Source organism: Prosopis cineraria, unplaced genomic scaffold (assembly GCF_029017545.1).
Source record: "Prosopis cineraria cultivar Desert tree isolate PC_DT_omini unplaced genomic scaffold, ASM2901754v1 PC1, whole genome shotgun sequence".
Taxonomy (NCBI): domain Eukaryota; kingdom Viridiplantae; phylum Streptophyta; class Magnoliopsida; order Fabales; family Fabaceae; genus Prosopis; species Prosopis cineraria.
Window position 1 is genome coordinate 1,654,620 of NW_026555332.1, and position 24,141 is coordinate 1,678,760.

Genomic DNA, 24,141 nt, shown 5'->3' on the forward strand with positions numbered 1-24,141 from the left:
TCTCATTGAAGCTGAGTAAGCTTAAACTATCTTTCTTGTTGTAAAACTGTTCAACTTACCATGATAGCTTGAGTTCAACAAAATCTTATAAATGATTATATGTTCTTCATTTAATAAGAACCTTCTTCTTTCACATGGTGGCTTCCTTGGTGATTCATTTGGACTGTCTCCCATATCTGTCTACGTTTCAATGTGATGACATGTCATATGATTTAAAAAAAAAACGTCATAGGTTTTCATCATTTTATTGTTTTCTTATGAATCTAGCTAGGTGAATGAGTGATAGAAATTGCCTACATTCTCTATTATTGGGCAAGATAATCTCATTTGTCAACATTAGCTTTTTCTGTGTGATAATTTTGGTTTATACTTCTTTAGCTTTGATTTAGTATCTCAATTTGACAAGTTTTTGGCTAGGTGTATGAATACAAACTCTTTAGCCTAATACAAGTTCATGTCTCTTTTATTGCCTCTAGCAAATGCAATGTACTACAAAATCATGATGTTGTAAAACTTTTGGAAAAACATGGAACAAAACCCCCCATTTTGTAGCTTGATTAAATATTCTTATCATTGACTTCAATTTTTTTAACATTGAACTGAAACATTTCTCATTTGTTTTGGATGGCTTTAATGTATGTCCAAAATGTTCATGAAGTCCCAAAATATGAGATTAATCATTCAAAACTCGATTTTACTAGTAATGTTAACCTATCAAAGGTATACACTTATGTTTCATTATGACGTGGCACATGTTGCTGTCAAAACACTTGGAGAGGAAGTATGACAACATTAAAATTTTTATAAAAAAGATAGCCATCCTTATAATTTCTTTCTTCATTCATTAGAATATGTTGATATTCACTTTGGTTGTTGTTCAGGTAGATGCTCTCATGCATTAGAGGAGCTTTTACTGAGGAAATATTGATTGACTTCATCTGCCTATTTACTTCATTGTCCCCATTCTTCCACATGGTTGGAACATTTAAATTAAAAGAGAGGTACCTTTTTTCTATGGTGGAAGGCCTACTAGTGGTCCCTTTTTGTTTCTTGGTTTTGTTTTTTTTCTATATCTGCAATGTGACTCCCTTTTAAAAGGTTATGGATTTCACTTTGTTATCCACACCAAATGTTAAAAATTCCCATTCATTTCATTTTTTGCATCTCTTGCCACTAAAGAGATAAAAAAATAATATCATATAATTTATTTGCTTTTTACTTTTTACTTAAATATTATGTTTGAAATTTTACTTATTTTTATGTCTTATATTTTTGTTATATTAAACTATTAATATTGACAAAATTAGTAGAAATAACAGCATTGGAATGAGCATGAGTACTTTATTAATAAAGCATGTTGCACATATCTTGAAAAATGAAAAAAAAATGTTTTTGGATTTGTTTGATTTCTATTCTCATTTTTTATTTTTAAAAACTATTTTGTAATACAGTTTTTAAAATAAAATAAAAATATGTTTGGTTATGTGAAATAAAAAATAATGTTAAAATTAAAAAATAAATTGATAATGATGATACCAGACAATTAATTGTGGTGATTAATAATAGAAATTGATCAAGATAATTATAATTTTTAATAATTAAATTTAATGTATTTTATAAATATGGAAAATAAAACAAAAACAAGTTAAAGTTGTTTCTATGTTTTTGTTTTTAAAAACAATTAAATGAAAAAATTTATTTAAATAATTTTTTAATTTTTTAATTTTTTTAAAAAATAATTTTTAAAAACAAACAAGCTCCTTTGTTTTGTATTTGTTTTGTTTTGGCAGGTTCACCGAGTCCGTTTCCAGCCGAGTCCGAATTCAGGTCGAGGCTATTATCGGACCGGATCTGACGTTGGTTGTTATTTTTGACTTCGACTCTAACTCTTCAATTTTGGAGTGTACAGCTTTACGACCCCGACATTTTTTTTTAAATAACTCTAGGGTAAGAAAAAAACGTGTTGATATTGGCATCTGAGCTGGTCCCACCTCCGCCAGGTTGATTTTCCAAATTCTACTCAACCAACAAAATTAAAAATCACAGCCTATTTATTAATTCATTCATTATCTCTCCCGCTCTCCCCCTATATAAGAAGGGTTTTACACTCTTGCTCCTAGCAAGCCTTTCATTCACCATTTGAAATCTCCAAGAAAGCGAGTTTTCGTATATTCCCAGAAACTAACTATCTAATCTCTCTCTCTCTCTATATTTGAATTTCTCTATTCGGTACCTGGGCGAGTCAAATCTTAGTGGATCGGGATGACACAGTGGACTCGCCGCGAGGACAAGCTCCTCGAGCAAGCTATCGTAATGTTTCCTGATGATTCCCCCAACCGCTGGGAGAAGATTGCTGACGCCGTCCCCGGCGCCACCGTCGATTTGGTCTTGCAACGATACCACGATCTTCTACACGATGTCGCCGAGATTGATGCTGGTCGCATCCCGATTCCGGCCTTCCCTGACTTTCCCTCCGATGCTGAGCCCTCCTCCTCCGATTGGAACTCCGCTAGTCAAATTTCTTTTAACTCGAAGCCACCCAAGAATTCTGATACCGACAGAAAGAAGGGCACGCCTTGGACTGAGGAAGAACACAGGTATGTGGTGGCTACTGGCTAGAAAATTCTTCAATTCGATTTTCCTATTTCTGTTGAGTGTTGACTGTGCTTGATTTTAGACATTTTTGTTATGAACGTGTATGTTTTCCGAGAAAACAAATAGTAGATAGGAAAGAACTTGTCCAGGTTGGCAACGGGTTCGGAAAATTGAAGTTTTGGTTTCCAAGGAATTAGTCGAAAACTTGTAAGCTTTTTTGTTTGACTTATTCTTCACGCAATTCTGAAGTTTTTCTGAAGTAAAGCTGTTTAATTCATCTCACTGGTCTTATCGTTCAAACCCACTAATTCTTATGGCGAGCTTTTAAATTCTATGCTCCTACCTTCTTCTCTAAAGCCCTAGGTCCTCCATCAAAATTTCTACGTCGAATCCACATCGGCAGCCTTTGTGATGAATTTGATAAGTATTGGTGGGACCCAAGAAAGAGACGTGGTGCTGCCTTTTTTGCTCTGCAAGATGCTGTTAGAATAACCGAAAAGAGAGAGAATTATAAACGTGAATCCATGGCTATATAAGAGGAGAGGACGAATGAGTAGGGTGTGGATGATTTGAGTAATCTTTTCTCTCTGATGTATTCTTTCCTTCTGATCCCTCTGTATTTCTTCTCTTCTCCTTCTTTCTAATTTCTATAATTCTCTTCCTCTGCTGTATTCCCCCTGTCCCCTTCCTTTATCTGCTGTCAAGAGCTATTTGAGTGTATGTATATATTATATATATATATATATATATATATATTCAGGTGTTCAATTTGTCATGGCAGCCTTCTAATGGTTCAAATCCAAATTTCGTTTCACGAATTGTCAGGTTCCTTTAAAAAAAATTTCTTCTAAAATATGTCATACATAACTGCTCACCTAAACATATCTGTTGTTAAGAATAGTTTGCCAAAAAAATCGTATGCATTGCAATTTTTTAACCTGCTTTTCATGACAATTTGACTCATATTTTGCCCAGTCTATGATGCATTATTTTCTGTCGTTCCGTCCACATGAGGGGCCATCACCTTTTATTTTTTTTCGTTGATCCTGGATATTGGGTGTATGGATTACAAAATACCCTTATCTTACAAAATGAAAATCACCTTGAGCTAAAGGCTAGACCAATCAATCACACTTGAATGATGCCTTCACCATATTCAAGTTTTTGTTTTGATTCTTGCATATGATTGCTTTTTTCTCGAAGAATGCGTAGGGTTAGATCCAATGACTTATTTTGATTTGTCTTTATTATGTCCATTGTCCTGTCTTGGTTGCTTTAGCTTTCAAGAATCATGTTAGGAATGGAATTGAAACCTTGTCCTTTGCTTGTTCCTTTTGAGTTATCGTTTTGATGGTTAATCTGATCATGTATCTGCCCTTTTGTTTTCTCAAATAGGCTATTCCTAAGAGGATTGGAGAAATATGGCAAGGGAGATTGGAGGAGCATTTCTAGAAATGTTGTGGTGACTAGAACACCAACTCAGGTAGCTAGCCATGCTCAGAAATATTTTAATCGCCAAAGGGAAAAAACAAAGAAAGAAAGGAAAAGAGCAAGCATCCATGATATCACAACTGCTGACACCAACCTGGAACTTGTAGATCAAAACCAGGTCGCTCCTTCAAGCCTTCAAACCCAAGTTGCCTCTTCAGGTCTTCCAGTGCATCAGTCATCGCCAATGCTCCAGTTTAACCCACAAAATCCTTCAATTGATCCAACCCTTGGGTTTGGGTACCCAAACTATGCTTTTCCTATCTAGAGATGGATTTTATGCACTGTTGGTGTATAAATGACTTCATTCATCCTATTTTGCAAGTTTTTGGAGTATTTGTGTCGAATTTAAAATATATAGATGACTTCATACGTCAGTTTGAATTAGCCACCAAAACCCCCAAGGGCTGAACAAATAGGACGAATGACCTGCAGATTGTTTGATAGGCTTTTGATTGATCAATCGCAAACTGTAACATTCCAATCTGTAGGTTGTAAAATAACTTGTATGTTTTGTATATAGATGACTTGATTCATCTTATTTATTAAGTCTCTAGGATTTTGATGGGTAATCCAAATTATTGTACCTTACAAGTATTAGGCAAGAGTGTTTCCAAGATTTTAGGCTTTCTTTTAAAAAAAAAAAAAACTAGGCATTCTGTTCAAATTATTTTGTGGACCAGCAGGATCAACTGGTTAATAGTTGTGATGAACAATTTCGGGTTGAATTGTTTTTTTTTTTTTGGGTCAGAGTTTAGGGTTGAATTTAAATAGCAATTTTATTTTCTCGGGTCAGCAGAGAATTTAACTAGGAAACATAATAAAATTTTGTTGAAATATAAATGATATTTGGATCTAATGTTATAATTCTCTTGAAGTTTTTAAAAGCTTTTTTATTGTTGAGGAATTAATATAAATTATTAAATTGCTCTTAATTCATGATTTCAAATGTGAACTAGCAAATTGTCATTGCATTCTCGTGATTTTTTTAAAAAAATTGTGAATCTTAAAATAAAATTTATAAATGAAAATTAATATTTATAACATTTGAGAAATATCAGGATTTTTAATGTGAATTATTGTTGAATTTTCATGATTTTAAGGAAAAAAATTGTGAATCTTGAAACAAAACTTATAAATGATAATTAATATTTGCAATATTCAAGAAATATCAAAATTTTAAATAAAAACTTGTGAATTGCTATTGAATTTTTACAATTTAAAAAAAAATTATGAATTTTAAAATAAAATTTATGAATGATAATTAATATTTTGAATTAAGAATAATTTAATCATTTATATTAATTTTTTAATGATAAATTTTTTTAAATTTTTTTTAAAAAAATTAGAATATTTTAAAAATTAAAATATTATTTATATAATTTAAAAATATTTTATTATTATTTTTTCATTTAACGAAATTCTTTGTCAGATTGATTTATCGCGTTCACTTTGTTTGCTTGGTGAGGTGAGAGAAATTGTTGACTATCGTAGTAATGTTGAGTACGAGGGGAAGGCAGGAAGGCCAGAAATGATAAGTTGGCAATCTGAGCTTATCCAAAAGACGGCTAAGACGAGTCAAAAAGAAAAAAAAAAGGAAGTGTTCAGAAACGTGGAGAAATAAATGATTACCGAATTTCAAGTAGAAATGAGCCAAACTTAAATTTAACATTAATTTATATTTTATATTCATTCGAGAGGGCTTTTAGTCTTCCACTCACATTTGTAATTCTAGTCCTAGTTATTTAAACATGACAGGGTTTAGCGTTGATGATTGATTTTTTGTTGTGTCTTTGTAATATGCTTTGACATCATAATTTGGTTGCTTTAACTTTCCAAAACTTTTCTTGGAAAAAGAAAAGAAAAAAGAAAAAGAAAAAGAATTGTAGCATCACTTTGATTAGATTATTGGTATAATCACTGGAAAATGAACAAACACAAGTACGTAGAAAATTTCTCAATTCAATTGCATTTATTCCTTTCCCCCTGTTCTTCTTTTGAGTGTTACTTGATTTGGTAGATTTTCTTATAAACTTGTTTGGTTCTCAAGATATTAACGACAAGAAAATAATAAATGGGGAGGATATTATAAGACCCAAATGGCTCTGCTTTTTATAAGTTCTTGTATGCACTTAGTGTATCACACCATTCATATTCTATTTAATAAAAACTTATCATATCATATAATTATAAATATAAATTAATTTTAAAGTTGATGATGATAGGAAAGAAAAGAATTAAAAAGATATCTTATTTCCAAAATAATAATACATAATTATTTAATTAAAATTATATAATTTTAATTAAGAACATGAATAATATGATGAGTTAAATTTATGTAAGAATTTCTTCCTCTGGTTTTTTTTTTTTGGGGTAAACAATGCAAATTTTCTTTACTTCCAAACTTGCCATGCCTTAAAACCCTTCAAAAGGAGTGACTAATATTGACTTCACAATGAGTCGTTGCGTAGTATTAATTCCTTGATATGACGGGGCTTTGTGTTTTCAAGTATTTGTTGGATTAACGTCAGTGACTGATTCCGATACGTCCATGTCATGTGCATCGTGGTCTTGTTTTGGTTGCTTTCAACTTTCCAAGGCTCTCAATGGAAAATGAAATAATACATCACTTTCATTACTGTGATCTAGAGTTGGAAAATCAGCGGCCCCCTTTAAGGCTTAAGTTTTTAAAATTAATTTTTTTTCTTTCCTTTAAAGCTTGGTTTTTATTTGAAAGGTGTAGGATTAAGTTGTAAGTTTTATTTTAAAAAAATTTAAAAAAATAAAATAAAATTTAACACTATAAATTAATTAAAATATTTTAAAATTAAAAAAAAGAAAATTTTTGTAATTTTTTAAAGATTAAATGACACATATTTAGAGATTTAATAATAAAATTTAAATCTTGGTTAAAAAACAGTTCATTTTTTTATAAATATATAAACATAATAATTATAAAAAATAAAAAATTAGAAATTTTATGCTGTATACTAATATTTATTAAATTATATTAAATTAATTTTAGATTAAATTTAAAATAATAATAATAATAATAATAATAATAATAATAATAATAATAATAATAAATAATATAACACGTGTAAGATTAGGACTTCATGCGAGTAGGTTCTTCTTGACTTTAAACGTGTGTTTCACTAAAAAAAATTAATAATAATAATATAATCAGATTTAAAGGACTGTCTAAGTTCAACCTTTTTTTACAAGGCTTATTAAGATCAGGCTTCAAGCTCGATTACTTTTAAAAAAATTAATTTTTAAAGCTTGAAATAGGGCCGCCAACCCAGGCCTAGTCTTTATTTTTAACTCAATTTTGATAATCAATGATTTTTTTTTTGTTAAGAGGGAGGGCCTAAGCCCGAATTACAGAAATTTAAACTGTTAGGGAATCAAATCCCATACTTTCTTCATGCACCAAGACCCTCAAGAAAGGAGGGGTGGTGTCATATAAATGTGAGACTTGTAAGCCATCCTTTGCAAGATTATTAGCAATCTTGTTCTTCTTTATTGCTATCCAATGGCAATATAAGTTCCACTGAAATGTCAACATGCTTCTAATTTGCTATAGCACCATACTTCCTTGTTGGAAAAATGCCTCATCTTCATGTAGTCTGTCTATAATCAGTTTTGAATCTAATTCTAAAATCACATTGCTGAACCCCATATCCTACACAAATTAAAGGCCCTTCAAGATAGCTCATTCTTCCACCTTATGGACACTATAAATTCCTAGTTTTTGCAAAAAAACCAACAATCCAAGTGCCACATGTAACATCTCGAGTTTTAATTCTCTAATTAATTAAACCTAATTAGGGTAATTAAGTAAGTTGAAGTGGTGTGTGGCCAGAGAGGTTTAATAATTATATTTCGTGGTATTTCAGCCCTAATTGTGGGTCTAATATCGAGGTGGGCCACCCGGGCATCGAAAAGAGAAGAAAAGGGAGAGTTGAAGTTGTTGTGCCACACGCCACGGAGCGTAGATCGTCCACCACAGCACACAGCCATTTCTGAGCGAGGGAAGACCTTTCTGTGCCATGTGCCACGGTACGTTGTGCGTCTGCCATGGCGTATGGCCATTTTTTACAGTTTATTAGACGCAAAATGAGATAGAAATAGAGAGAAGAGGAAAGAAAGAAAGAAGGGATGCACCAATGCTCTACTAAGATTTACTTGGGGATGACTTTGAGAGTATTTTGAAGGCTACAAACACCCAAGGTAAGTACCATACTCATTAATCTTCCCATTTCTTTCACATTTATGAGTTTCTGGTTAGGGCTTGATAGTGAAAGTGGGATTTCGGTCCATATAGGTTATGGGTTCGAATTTGTTGACTCAAATAGAGTTAATGGGGATAGATTAGAGTATATAAACCTAGGTATAATGAGTTTTAGTGTCTTGGATTGTTAGGCACCATTAATACCCTAAAATTCCATTTATTATGGGTGGTTAGAAGTTTATGATGTCATTAATGAGAATTTAATGGCTCACTAATGTTATTGGGGGCTAAAGGTAATTATTAAACCCAATGGTTAGGCTCGACCTCTTGTAAAGTGAAGGTTGGCCAATTTAGAAGTAGAGATTGAGGGTTCAAATGTTTGAGTTTGTTATGTTGATGAAATTCAACCTGGTTGATTGAAGTTTTGGCTCTTGGTCACTTATTGGAGTGAAAATTCAAACTTGGAAGCTAGTTGATTGAGGGGTAAACCTTTGACCTTTCAAAGGTTTGAGGTAACCAAGGAAAAACTCTACTTTAGGTAGTTATATGTTAATTGATGGTTAATTAGTTGATGAATGTTAATTGTGAATGTTACATGCTTGGAATGGATTGTTAAAGTAAACATTATGCACATTAGTTTCATTGAGTGTATGAAAAAGCTATTTTTGGCTTGAAAATGCAAAATACAAAATCAAGAGGATTTTACTATGAAATTGCTTATACCTTTGAAAAAAATGAATGTGATGATGTGTAGAGGTATTTGTGTGTTATTAATAAAATAAATTTGAGAAAATGATGAAAATACACACTTGGGTAGTGTAAGGCATGAGACCAACGTGGTTGTTATAATAGTAAGTGAATGAAAGTAAAAAATAAATACAAGTAAGTATTGATTATGGCATGATCAGTGGCGAGAGTTCACTTAGGGATTGAGAGTAGAGAAAAATCTATATGATATTTAGGCTACCCTCAAGGGCACGGGGACTATAGCCTTATCCCACTGTTTGTCAAGGGATTGTCCCATAGTTTGTCAAGGGATTAGAACCTAGTTATCTCTACCGGTTTAATGAGGAGAATAGCCTAAGATAGGAGACACCTTAGGGATTTGAGAATAGGGGAAGCCATGGTCTGAGAGTGAGTCTTATGATCTTTGACCAGATCACACCTCATGATTTGTGAGCTTGGGTAGTCTAGTCACACGGACAGAGCCCTAATTAGTGTTATAACCTATGGTTTCAGTCTAAGAAAATAAGAAGGATATAAGGTTGGTTGATCATTGCCTAAGTAAATATATGACGTGCCACACGTGCTAAATGGTGGCAAGTCACAAGAGTATGGGTTATGTCACATATCTGAGAATATGGTGACAATTCACCTAATTATGTGAGTAAATAAGCTATAGAGTGATAAATGATAAATTGTGATATATGTAGACTTGTTTTACATATTTGATCTCCTTGTGTATGTATTTGTTTTATAATTGATATATAACTACATAGGGTAGGTTTAACATTGGTTACTGAGTGGCTAAACTCACCCTTCTGATTTAATACTTTTCAGGCTCTAGCTTTGATGTTGAGAGGGAGAGGACTAAAGAGGCGGGAAATTAACATATTTTTGCTGTATGCCTTTAGTTTAGCTTTAATTGTGTAATGGTATATGAATTCTAATTTTAGGATGCATATTACCATACTTGCACTATTTTTCTTATTAGAAATGTTAGAATTGTATTTTAAGCCCTTAGCCATTGTATATGTTGATATATATATATATATATATATTATAGGGTCAAAATACTAGTGTATAGAAATGAAAATTTGAACATGTTTTGAATGATTTGAGTTAAATGCAATAGCAAATTACCTCCCCTTTTGTTTTTGTAAATTGAGGTTGAGAGAGTGAATTTTAGTTATACTGATGTTTCGATGCTTGTGATATGTTGTACTGGTAGTCCTAGGTCCATTGGACATGGTCCAGGTATTAAAAAAGCTTTTGGCACTTGTTGAGGGTTTTGGACACTCATTTTTGTGTAAAAGTGTTGAAAAGTGCTTAAAATATGTTTGGATGTCTAACTTCCTAGTGTGACTTGTTTTGAAAGTGAAACTTATGCTATTAGCTAGTTCATATAAAAATCTTTTCATAGACACTTAGATCACGTCATTTGAACATTAGACAGAGAATCAGGGTGAGTCAGAAGTTTCCCTGATTATACTATCAAATGATAGCAGAACCAATGAAAATTTCATGCAACACATCACGGCGCATGGTGCCTGAGCTACGACGCGTGGCACAAAGAGCAACATGCCGTAGCACACGTACATGAGCTGTGGTGTATGGCTTTGAATTGCAGTATATGTTTTGTTTTTCAACCGTTTTCGACTTCTTTCACTCCTTTGAGGTATCCCATGCTTTCGAAACTTATTTTTACTCTGATATGAAAGATTTTGATTGATTTTAATTTGTTTCTATTTAGAAAACTTGGGATCCCTTACTTTTAGATTAAATCTTGATAATCACTTTCTAAGCTAATCCTCTAATTACCATGAATTTCATTTATTAATTATGTTTAGTGGGGTGAGAACGTTTCATCACAGCTATCTCTAATAACACCACCACATCCCGCTAAGGAGGATGTTGAGGTGATAGCCCTATCTATATTCACTTTGACCTAAGTAGGTAGGGGAGGAGACCATAATAAGTTAGCTTCCTACAACATCTCTGAGCTGTCACTATTATCATCCATAACCATACAACAGTTATGTAAAATATTCACAATAATGCTAGCTGGATTAAAAGGTTTTTGGAACCCCGGGTTGAAAATAAATTTATTTCTCTAAAGCCATAATTTCCAAACAGTAGTACCCTATAACAGATTCCAATCTGAGGTAGAATGAATAACCAAATTAGCTTTTAGGTTCATAGTCACCCAATTAGAGAGGGATGTTGTAAAGAAATGATTATGAAATTTCCTATCCACCGGCTGTAGCCACAAGTCTCTAGCATAGTCACAATCCCTCAAGATGTAAAGTACATCCTCTGTACCATGTTAGCACCAATCACACATAGGAGAACACAGAGCCTACTGGCTTCCCCATGCATTTATTGGCAATTTTTCTTGAAAAACTAACCAAATATGAAACTTGATTCTTTCTAAACCTCGCCACTTCTAGATTAACTTAAAAGTAATATTATAAAATGTTGGATTGTTTTTTTCAATTATAAAGTGAGCACTCTTTATTAAGAACTCACCATTAGCATTACCAGCCCAAGACACTGTATCAAACCCTGCGTTCATAGAAGGAGGTAAAATAGCAACAAATCTTTAGAAAATATCTTTTGAAAATAAATTAGCCATTCTTGAAAAATCTCAAGTACCATTCAGCACCCAATCTGCCACTATACTCTCTTCCTCTTGTGTAGAAAGAGGTCTTAAACAGACCTCACTGAGTTTTTGTTTAAGTAAAAGCCAGATGTCATTAAAAAATTAGACATGTAGTCCATTTTGAACATGCCATTTCTTACCACAATCTACAATCTCTTTTTGCTGAAAAATGAATTTCCATAATAGAGAATCTCCCTGCTTAGCAACTAGCAATCCTTCCTCCCTTTGAAGCAAATATTTATCTTGTAGAACATTAGCCCACAAACCACTAAAGCCAACAAGCAGCTTCCAAGCTAATTTACCGCCACATGCCTTATTAAAAGAAGCTAACCGTTTCAAACCTAAACCCCCATATGACTTAAGCATTGTAATTCTTTCCCAGTGTACCAGGTGATAACTTCCTCTATTATTACATCTACCTTAAATGAAATTTCTTTGTAATCTTTCAATTTCATAACAGATGGTTTTTGGTAACTTCACAACCATTATTAGGTAAACTAGAACAGAGCTTAAAATAAATTTAGCTAAAGTGACATACCCTGCAATTGTCAAATAATTAGCCTTCCAGTTTGCAAGCTTAGAATTCACCTTGGCAATTATAAATTTGAAGCATTCTATAGGTTTCTTATTCCTTGTTAGGGGAAAACCAAGGTAGGTGCCTATCTCATCAGAAATATTCATATTCAATATAGCTTTAATTTTAACTCTCAAGTTGCCCGGGACATTTTTGAAAAAAAAGATAAAAGATTTGGCTTTATTCACTTTAGCACCCATGGCCTTGCAAAATCTATTTAAGAAATTCAAAATAACATATGCTTAAGGCTTACTGGCTTAGCCAAAAAGTAATAAATCATCAACAAATATGAGATGTGAGATGGCAGGACCATTCTCTGAAGCATAGATAGGTTTCCATTCATTATTATCCAGAACATCACAAATAATATGAGATAGTCTGTCCATACAAAGAATAAATAAGTATGGAGTCCCCTTAATGCAAACCTCTATGTGATTGAAAAAAAATCAATCTGATTTCCATTCCACAAGACATTATAAGAGACACTAGATATGCAATTTATAATAAGAGAGCTAAGGTTAGAGGGCATCCTAGCATCATGAAGCACTTATTGGAGAAAATCCTAATTGATTCGATCATAAGCCTTCTCTAAGTAAATTTTTAATACCATGAATCTTTTCTTTCTTCTAGCTTTATTTATAGTGTGTAATAGTTCTTGTCCAATGATAATATTATCTCCTAGGCATGAAACTAACTTGGAAAGGGGAAATAATCTCATCCATAAGAATCCTCATTCTCAGAGTGAGAATTTTGGTAATGCATTTGTAATGTACAGTACATAAGGTAATAGGTCTGAAGTGTGTAAAAAATTTAGGTCTTTCTCTCTTAGGTATAAGGGCTAAAAGAGCTTTGTTAGAATATGCTAAAGAAACATCACTTGCAAAAATATTGCGAACAAAGTTACATAGAGATTGCTTTAAAATATTCTAATTTTTTTGATAAAATACTGGATAAAAACCATCAATTTTGGGGGACTTGTAAGGACTCATAGCAAATATATCTCTTCTTATCTCTTTATTTAAAGGTAATTCAGCTAGAAAATTCTTTCTCGCAGCATCAATATTGGGAAAATTTCTCAAAGTGTTCAGATTTGGATACTCCCTGTTCCCAGTAGAATATTACTCTTTAAAAAAAATTAGTTACTAAAGACTTCAATTCATTTTCTTCATCAATCCACTCACCTTCAAAATTTTTTAAAGACACAATGCAATTTCTCCTACGCCTCATTGTTGTCTTTAGGTGGTAGAACTTTGTGTTTCTATCACCTTTTGTGATCCATTCAACTTTAGATTTTTGAAATCATTTAACCCCTTCTAACTTGAGAACTTTGGCAAGCTCCCTTTGAAGTCTAATCTCTAACATTCTTAAGTTTCATGATTGCGGGTAGGATTGGGAACTTTGGATGCCATTCAATCATTCAAGCAAGTGCTTTTTCTTCAACTCAACTGATCCAAAGGTATCCTTATTCCACTCTAAAACTTTCCTTGTAAAGTTAACCAGGTTTAATTCTAGATCATTATCACCACTCCAATTGTGAAACATAAAATTGCCAGAATCATTATGCTATAACCACATAGTTTCGAACCTAAATGGTTTTGACCCATATTGATTGGTTGTTGAATGAAAGGGACAATCAGAGGGGGATTATGGTCCGAAAATTGATTACCAGGAAGCACTTTAACTAGGCAATCAGGGAAGGTTGAAATGGATGAATTATTAGCCAAAACTCTATCCAACCTTTCAAAAAGATGTAAGGACCCATGAAGCTGGGGACCCTTCGTCGTGAACTTCAGCCTTAAAGCCCCCAAATCAGTAAGTCCACACTCTTTAAGTATGTCACGGAACCAATGAAATTTGGCAGAGTTTCCTCCCCGACCACCAAAATGCTCTTCCATAGAAATTATGTCATTAAAATCACTATACACCATCCATGGCTCATTAATAGTCGTTGATAAAATTGATAATCTACTGCATAGAGTCTCTCTGAGTTGAGAATTAGGAATTGCATAAACTATAGTAACAAGAAAGCTTACTTGTCTAGTCATGCAAACTCAAACATGAAAGAATTGTCTATCTTTTTTAAGCACAGTGATCGAGATTCTACTACTTTTCCATGCTAGCACTAAACCTCTGATCTACCAATACTTGGACAAACATTAATTGCATCGAACCCCAGTGCATTTAGTTTTTAGAAATGAAATGGTTCAGAGCATCTTGTTTCTACTAAAACAATGAGATTGGGCCTAGACCTATCAGATACCATTTTTAAATTGCGTAAAAGACCCTTGCTACAGGCCCCCTAGCATTCCAATATATGATCTTAATCATAAAGACCCAATAAAATATAAGACCAATTAACCCATTAAAATTGGGTTTCAAGCACATAAGACACCTCCAAAGTGCTTCTAGAATTGCTCATAAATTGGGCTTGGCTAGATTTAACAAGCCCAAAACTACATTTACTTGGATCCAACCCCTCCATAATAACGTCCTTAAGGTCATGTTACTCTGTATATGCTGTCAAGCAGAGGGAATTTTCCTGCATATGGTCCCCCCTGACATTCCTCTTGACTACCCGAATCATCACTCTCACCTAACGTCAATATCAAAATCTCATTATCTCTCATACCTGTATCCATTATCTCCCTCGTTCTTTTCTCCACCGTTCTCTTAAGTTATTGCTATTTTCTTACCCTCGGCTAACAATTTTTTTGCCATTTGATGCTCCACCTTTTTAGCCTCCTCTTTACTTTTTTCTTTTTTCACCTCAGTCTTCTTTTTCCCTCTACTTTGTCTTGTCTATAGGTGTTGAGGTTCTCATTATCTTCACATACAATAGATGTGTCGTCTATGTCCGCGTTTTATACCACTACGTCCTCTTTGTCTCCTCCCTCATTTGCTAAAACATCATATCAAGACCTTGCCATTCCTTGTCTCAATGCCTCATCTTTCTGCTTTGAAGCTTTGTGCTGTCGATGGTGCTTCTACACCACTCTCCATGAGTCCTGAGGAACGTTAGCATGATTTTGACTATGAACTTTTAGGTTTGCACCCTCATTCCTCACTGTTTCATTACTTGTATTACATATAGTTCCTCTACTAACACCCTGATTTTTTATAGGACAACAATCAGCTCGATGACCATAAACACACAATTCGTGCATAAAAGATGCAAACCTTTGTATTGTAAATAATAATCTTCCCCCTCTAACATGAACCCTAGCATAAATTGTTTATCCAGAACCACAAGGGCACGTATTCGAGCATAATGACCACATAACTGACTGAAAGTGTTGAGGTTAATCTTTATCGTCTTCCCAATCCTATCTCCAATCATAAAGAGAGCTTTCTCGTTGTAGTTTTCAAGGAAATGCTAGGAAGTCTCACCCAAACTGCAACTTTATCAATAGTTGCCTTGCTCAGTTGAAACAAGTACCCAAGGTCTCACAGTTGGATAGTGATCGTAAATCATCCATGGACCACTAGTATAAGCATTAAAATAATCTTCTTTATTAGACAGCTTAACTACAAAGCAACCATGCTCAATATCAATCAACCTTATCACTTCTCTCTTAGCCTACAAGGACTACAGTTGAGACTCTAAAGCTTTAAACCAATAATTCTTCCCAACAACTTTACAATGAGAGATTTTCCCTAAGCTCTGTACAAACTTTTCTTCATACTACTAGAGAAAATGAAGGTTGAAAAATTGCATTTCGGATCTTCTATTATTTGGCAGTCTTCCTCCTCCTTGTCATTAGTCTTGGTACCTTATGAACTTTGCGTGGAGATATCATCTAGGACCTCATTCTCAACATCTTCAATGTCATCATCTGAAAGTTCCTCTTGCCTTGATATCCCTTTTAGCTTCTCAGCAAAAATAGGTCTCATAGCACCTGTAATACCATTATCTTGCTTTTCATCCAGTTTAGGCCATGAACCACCCAAAATATTGCTACTCTCACCTTTTTCAGTGTTCTTGATTTTCTTGGAACTTCGAGTAAGCTAATCATCTTCCTCGTTTGACGGAGGCTGTGGAAGAAGAAGAGAGAGTTTTCACGACGTAGACATCTTTCTCTTCAATGACAATTTGATGCTTGTAATCAATGATTATTATTAACTGGATGTGAATTCTGTAAATAGGATATTTCCGTTTGGACTATTGATATATGGATGGGAAGATTGGACCAACATTTCTATTTTCTACTTTGTGAGGACAAGAACACTGAGTAGCTTTTCATTAGAGCTGGGCGGGCCGTGTTACTTTAAATCAAATTTAAAATATTTAAACATATAAAAAATTCATATAACAAAGCTTGATCTTAACATCTCAAGACTTCATTAAAATTATAATATTTTTAAAGATCACATTGTTATTTATATAATTTAAAAGAATTTTATTTTTATTTTTTTAATTTAAAAATGAATATATAATATAAAAATTTTAACCAGTTACGTTATTTGATAATTACAAGGAATAAGAGTTACGTTATTAAACAAAATATTACTGATATCTGAGTGGGTCCCACTAAGATTAATTCAAATTCTATTCAAAGGACCATTTTTTTTTTTAAAAAAAATGATGGCAAAAACAAAAGGAAAAAAAAAAGAAACTATTTCTCTTTCTCTCTCTCCTATATCCATATAATATATACACACACGAGTGAGGTTTTCATGCTCATCATATGATTATCACTATAGTGTTGAGCAACTTGGATCGTCTAGTTTCAAATTTACTTGTTTTACTTTTATATTTTATTTTAGGTTAAATTATACATTACTCTCTTAAACTTTAAATCATGCATACATAATCTCCTTAGCCTTTAAAATTTTATAATGAACCCCCCTCAACTTTTATATTTATACAGATAATTCTATATGATTAATTTTATACATTAATTATTTATATATAACTAACATTTTAGGGGGTTATTCGTATATTAATTAAAATATGGGGGCTTAAATGAACACAAAAATAAAATTTAAGAGGTATATAATTAATGACTAGGAGTTATTTACATAAATCTTAAAGTTCAAGGAGGTTATTTGTACATGATTTAAAGTTTAGGAGAGTTGTGTGTAATTTAGCATTTATTTTTTATTTATAAAAATAAAAATGATAAATTTTAATAAATTTACCCTATTATTAATTTGGACAGTATAAATTTTATTTGAATAGTCTAATTTAATATTAATAATTTTTTAATTTTTATAAATTGACTATCTAGATGTAACAATTTAAATTTAAAATTTTCAATTTACAACATTTTATTTTTTTTAAACAAAAAGTTTGAATATTATCTTTATTTTTATTTTTTAATATTATAGTTTGTAAAATAAAATTTTATAAAAATTACAAAAAAAGTTTAATATTAAATTCAGACTAAACAGATTACATCTAGATAGTTAATTTATAAAAGTCATAAAAATTTAATATTAAGTTGAACCATCCAGATTAAATTTATATTATTTAGATTAATGATAAGATAAATTTATTAAAATTTTATATTTTTTTATAATAAATATAAAATAAAAATTTAAAAAATTTAGAATGTTTGGACTATCATCAAGTGATGAGCAATGAAACCAAACACACATACACACCTAAATCATGAAGAATCATCTAAATTTTTGCACCAAAATCTTCCTATCGAAATACAAGTGAGATAGAGAGTTCGCAGGAGAGTAGAAACCTGGGACCCTTTGCCTTTGCTGCATCGTCGACTGGAACAACAAATCTCTACTGTAGCTGTCTGCAAACATGCCAGCAACTCCCTCGATCTCAATCTCCCTTTCACCTTTAGTGTACATCCACGTCGGTATCAATCTCTCTTTCTCCCTGATCGGAGGTCTCCAGCGTCATATTCTTGATCAGCTCATTGTCCCCTTTGTGTTACCATGCTTATAGAATCAATAGTTCCACATTACTATACCCTAATTGTATATTGATGACTCTATATATTTTTTTTTTTGCATTTTGAGGATTTTTATTTATCTTTTAGAGATTCATCTAATTATTTATGTTTTGTTTTGTTTTGTTTTAGAGTAATTTTTATTGTTAATTTGAGTCATTTTTTTTTATTTTAGGAAACTCTACTAAAGCTTGAAAAGGGTGGAAAAGAAAAATATAATAAATTTAATGAAAAAATTAAATTTTTATGATTTCCTACTACAGCAGCTGCCACAACAAGTTAGTGTAATAAGTTAGTGTTACAAAGCAAATTCTAAATTAAAAATAGAGCCCGTTACAATGGATTTCACATCAAAACGCATAGTTTTAGTTTTTCTATTTGATAAAAGCGGGAAACTAGCATTTTTTAAATGAGGCTTCATTTTTTTACATTCTCTAAAAGTCCAGAGGTGATTTTGGAATGCTTAAGGTGATTTTGAAGCTTAGGAGCAAAATAACTCATCAGTATCCACGTTTTCATTGAGTTTTCCTTCATTTTTCCCCTTCTTTCTCCTATATATCTGATTTTGTCCCATTATTCTGTTGTTTTGTGACTATATTAACCTATACGTGGTTGAACCTTGATACTCTAGAGTCCTATAAACTCATTTACTTTGATTATATCTTGATTTACCAATTACTTTGTAATTATGGATGTTTTATATTTTAATTCCAGTTTATCTTTGTGTTGCTTGATGGTTGGCCACCATTAAGTGATAATTTGGAGGAATAGAATGAACTTAGGAAATGAATTTCTATTTGGACCATTAGAATCAAATGCTTAGAATTAACTATAGTTAATTTTTTCTAGGACAGTAATGTATCTAAAGGACCTAAGTGGTTAAAAGAGATTTGAATTTAATGCTTTTAATCTAAGTTTGGCAAGGAATTGTTGGGTTAGAATTAAGAAGTATTTTGGGTAATCCAAAGATATTCAAGATTAATTATAGTGTTTTCAATCCTTAAAACTAAATTAAAATCAATTTAATCGGTAAGTTAAGTGCAACAGAGCAAATGAGGGATTAGAACTTTAGAATGGTTTCCTAATTGTTTCTTGACTTTAGTATGCTTCAAAATCTTAGTTGCCTACTTTACATTTTTTTTATTTTTAATTTGAATCATTCACCACTATAAATTGCTTGCTTAATTTGAATGAAATTGAAAATTTAATGCTTATTTGCCAATTTACTTAATTCTTTATGGGATCAACTTTGATTTCCCATTAGGTGCAATTGCGACCCGTACATTTGCAATGTCCTTTTAGTTTTTTTTATGTGGTTTAAGTTTTTTTTTTTTTGCGTCATTGTCGAGGAATTAAAGCTATTGATGATTAGCATTAAAGGACATTTAGTAGTTCTCAATTAAGCATTTTTTTTCTTTCCTTTTTCGTTTGAGTTGTTGTAATTTTCTTGGTTTAAATTGATAGAGCATTAGTAGCTTAAGTTTGGGTCTTGTAAATATCATGTTCAAGTTGTTTGTTTGTATTTCTCTTTTGATTTGTGATAGTGCTCTATGTTTGGGGAAAAAAAAGTTTCAAAAATGAATTTCAAGTAAAACTCAAATGATTTTAATATTGAGAAAGAAATGAATTTCTTATCTTTAATACAAGATGAATTGATTGCTGTAGGAATTATTTAAATGAAAGGAGGCAATATAATATGCAATTGAATGCTCGTTATACTCCATATATTGATTCTTCTCAATATTATGGCTTTTCTTGTGTTTATTGAGGTTTGGACAAAGTCATTCTTGTGAGAATTGTCACTTTGGCAAAGCCTCTAACTATATAGGGGATGATTTCACTAGAAGCAAAACTTATTTTAATAATTCTTTTAGTTCTAATTGAAGTCTAGAGAAACACGAGTCTTAGAATCCTTATTTAGATGATCATTAAAGTGAAATGACCCCACCTTTTTACTCTTATCCATATGTTAATGAAACTATGCAAGAGTATAGAGAGGAGTCTTGCTTGGAAAGATTATTTGAGGAACTTATGGATTCTTTAAGAAAACTTTCATATTCACAAAAAGACTTGGCCACTAGTTTTGAGTCAAATACTAAAAATATTGGAGTATATGTGAGTCAAATGTTAGAAGATTTTGAAAAGATAAAGCAACAAAAAACTTTCCATCATATTTCCCCATTGATCTTTGATGAAAATTATTATGAGAAAGCTAATGATAAGGAATTGCATGAGAATATAGATAATGCAATAGAAGGTGATAATTAATTTGAAACTAATTTGTGGGAAAGTAGTAGATGTCAAGAAGAAGTTCCAGCTATGGAGCCTAATCTTTGTGATTTTGATGTTAAGCTTGATAAAGAGATCCCAATGCTTATTGCACATAACCCTCCTGTTAAAATTTTGACTTTTATTTATGAGAATCAAGTGGATTTTGTTGGATGCTCTGCATTTTTAGAAACTTCTATTTCAAATTGTTGGGATGTTCCTTTTGAGCTTTCTTTAAAATTATCGAATGCTTGTACTTAAAAATTGATAATAATTAAGGAACTATATGTAATTAATATGAATGAGGAACTTCTACATTTAAAATCTTGTCGCTTGAAAAGAAATGAAGACAAGGTGATTGTGGTGTTAGATACTTATGATTAGATATTTGTGTTGAGAAGTCTAGCTAGAGACTATAAACTAAGCGCTTTTTAGGAGGTAATGCGAGTTATTTTCTTATTAAATTTTGGTTTTGTTAGTTTTCTTGTTTTGTTGTTTAAGTTGGTGTTTGTTTTGTTTGTAGGCCATGCCTCTTTAGGAAAAATAATGGTTGAAGAAAATTGGGAGTAGTCAAGCAAAAATATACATAATATGTTTAGATGATCTTTCTTTTTCCTTCACTATTCTCCATTCAGCTCTTATCAAAGGAATTTTTTTGTGTCTTTACACTCTCTCTTTCTTATTGATAACATTAGGGACAATGTTATGTTTAAGTATGGAGGAGGGTATCATTGCTTTTTGTTGTTTAATTTGCCTTGGTTTGAAAATTTTTTGTAATTTAGTGTCTTTTGTTTTGTTTGCTTAAAAAAATTGATGAAAATCTTGTTGTTTTTGTTTTAGTTTGCGAATATTTTTAAAGCTAATAGATTTCAACTCAAGAGGATTAAGCTTAATGAGGAATTAATCTTACTTTCTTATGATTTTAGTAAATGAGCAAGGATCTAGGCTTAGATAATTAACTTAAAGGAATCCATAAAGCTTGTGAGTAATTTGAGTCTAAATGTTCTTTTCGTTGAGAGACAGTACATTTATTGGAATTACATATCTAAAACTTGTCTTAAATCTCTCTTGAGACTTTAAATGCCTTTTTGCAGCACAAAGATGATTAAGGCCTTCTTTTTCATACCTTTTATGGCCAAATGTCCCACCTATTCACATTAAATTCCTTGTGTTTACCCCTTTGAGCCTTAGCCTTTTCTTAAAAATAATGAATAATTTCATAGCCCCTTATTTGAATCAAAATATCCTTTTATATTTTATTATTTTTTAACCACTTTACTTTGTGCTAAGTATGGAAACTAGTGAAGGAGTTAAAAAAAATTGATGAAAAGGAGTTCATGTTTGTTTAGAAAGTAATGAATATGTAAATGTTTTGTAAGAGTTAAAAAAGAAAGAAGAAAAATGATGAAAAAGAGAAAGAAGGGAGAAGAGAAGAAGTAAACAATGGATACAAAAAAAAATGAAGATGAATAAAAAGTATAAGAAGAATAATAGATTAGTTGATTAATATCTCAAATGGTAACTCATATTCCTCAGGATCTATTTGATAATTCTTAGCATTAATTGAAGTTGGTTTCTTTGTCCTATACCCATTTCATTCCATCATCCTACCTTAAGCATTATAACCCTATTACAACCCTTTAATAAGTCCTTTTGATTTGTGTATGCATTAGGACAATATAGTGGAGATTGAGATAAGAGACAAGCTTATGGTAGATGGGTTTCAATAGATGGAATTGAGTGATACATAAGCCCTTAAAACACTTTAAGAGACAAGTATAAACACCTAATGAGTGAGGGATAACCTTTGGTGATTTAGCTTGGCCTAATTAGTTGCTTTTCTTCTAAAACTCTTAGAAGGTGGGAAATATTTCTTTGAAGGTGAAATTTTTGAATGTTTGAAATTTTTTCTTGCTTTACAACATTTGCAACACCTTTTTGTTTCTTTCATTTTCTTGTGGTTTTTGTGGCATTTGATATCAAAAATCTTAAGGACAAGATTTGATTTAAGTGTGGGGGTATGATGACTCGTTATATATTATCAAGACTGGATTTAAGTCCCTATGAATAGTTCTTGATTGTAATAAATATTCAACAGTTTTTTCACTGAACTTGTGTAAAATGTTGATGAAATAATCGTTAGATATATACTAATACCTACTAACTGATAAAATTATGAAGATTGGTGCAAAGGAAGAAGGCAAGATGAATTTCTAGAGTAGGGAGGTAGATAAGGTGTTTGAGAATGCTCTAGCATAGTTCTCAAAAGATTGCCCGAATTGGCGGGGAGGATCACCAAGGTAGTTCTTGGCACCACCAAAGAGATGGTTTACCAATGATTTCAAGTGCTGGTTCACGACATTTGCCAAATTGATTTGGGTTGGATTTTGCTATCAAACTACTAGGACTCATTGTCGTCCTCCTCCAACCAAGCCCCAGTAACCAATTTCGAATGGCAGCCACCCAATGGCACTAAGAAAGAAAGGCAGCGATTAGATCATGAGAGAGCATACGTATGTACATATTATGGGCTTGGATTTCTATTTTTGGAAAATTTTTTTAAATAAAACATTGTTTAAGTTTTATGCTTTATATTTAAATATTTTTAAAATTGTTGTCCTTGTTTGTTTTTTAAAACAAAACAAAATGAAAATATGTTAAAACTTTTAAGTAATGAAAAAAAGTTTTAGCTATGCCAACAACTATTGCATTAAACACATGTATTATTGTTTTAGCTACTTTAACTTTCCAAAACTTTGTTCAAGAATAAATGAGAATGAAATCTCATCCTATAACTATTGAAATATTAACAAGTTTGATCAACTAGATTACTTACAAATTTGGTCAACTAGACCAACATTTTTAACTCACAAATCAACATGAAGATATCTTCAAAATACTCATATCCATGTTAAATCAAAGCCTTTCATTCTTTTCCTCAATGACTGATGCAAGCTTCAACCAAGCAAGTAAGCTCTCTTTCACTTTAGATTCATTTTTCAGATTGTTCTATTGTAGAAAATGTGCCCAACTTTTGAAAGCACCACTTATTGATGTGCTATTTCAATATTTCATGCTCCAATCAAATTTAAGTTTTAGGAAATTATTTCCAGTGGTTATCATCATATTAACTATAACAATACCACCTTACTTATTGACCATGAGAAAAAATTGTATTACCTACCCTTCTTTATGATCTTTGTGTGCCTTTGTTACAAATCCATTAATACAAACTTTGAATTCTTCATATATATTCCCTCTTCATGGCTCTTCGCTCTTTAACAAGTGATTGATGAACTTTATAACATCCTAAGTTTTTTTATTGGTAATTATCAATGTTTTCAAGAATAGTTTAGTCAATTTAGATAAATTATTGATTTAGTGAGGTTTATGGGAGACTAATATATTTTTTTGAATCCTTGGATAGCCTTAGAAGAGGGCTAAGTTGATGTTCAAGTGGGCCATAGTACGAAAGAAAGTTTAAATTTTATGAGATTTTCTGTGCCATGCACATGCAAAATCTACACTTATCAGATAGCAAATCAGACTCAAAAAATAGAAGAGAGAAAGAAAAAACTCAAGAGCAGCGACGAAAAGAGACTTGTGGCTACTAAAGCTTACTTTCAATATGATTTTGGAGGTCTTTTAAGCTTCATATATATTGGGCAAGCCTTCCTTTCTTCTCCCT

The 24,141-nt window shown here is 31.9% G+C and overlaps 1 protein-coding gene and 1 long non-coding RNA gene across 2 annotated transcripts; both read left to right on the top strand.

Annotated features, from left to right (window-relative positions):
• The first annotated feature begins 2,110 nt into the window (after positions 1-2,110).
• LOC129306864 (transcription factor DIVARICATA) lies at positions 2,111-4,702 on the top strand. Its single transcript, XM_054947638.1, has 2 exons — positions 2,111-2,597; positions 3,991-4,702. Exons 1-2 carry the CDS (start codon positions 2,263-2,265, stop codon positions 4,349-4,351), a joined length of 696 nt encoding a protein of 231 aa, XP_054803613.1. The 5' UTR covers positions 2,111-2,262; the 3' UTR covers positions 4,352-4,702.
• On the top strand, positions 2,604-3,256 carry LOC129306873 (uncharacterized). The gene is made up of 2 exons (XR_008592269.1): positions 2,604-2,802; positions 2,953-3,256. It is a non-coding gene; the product is annotated as an uncharacterized LOC129306873 (long non-coding RNA).
• Positions 4,703-24,141: the final 19,439 nt, after the last annotated feature.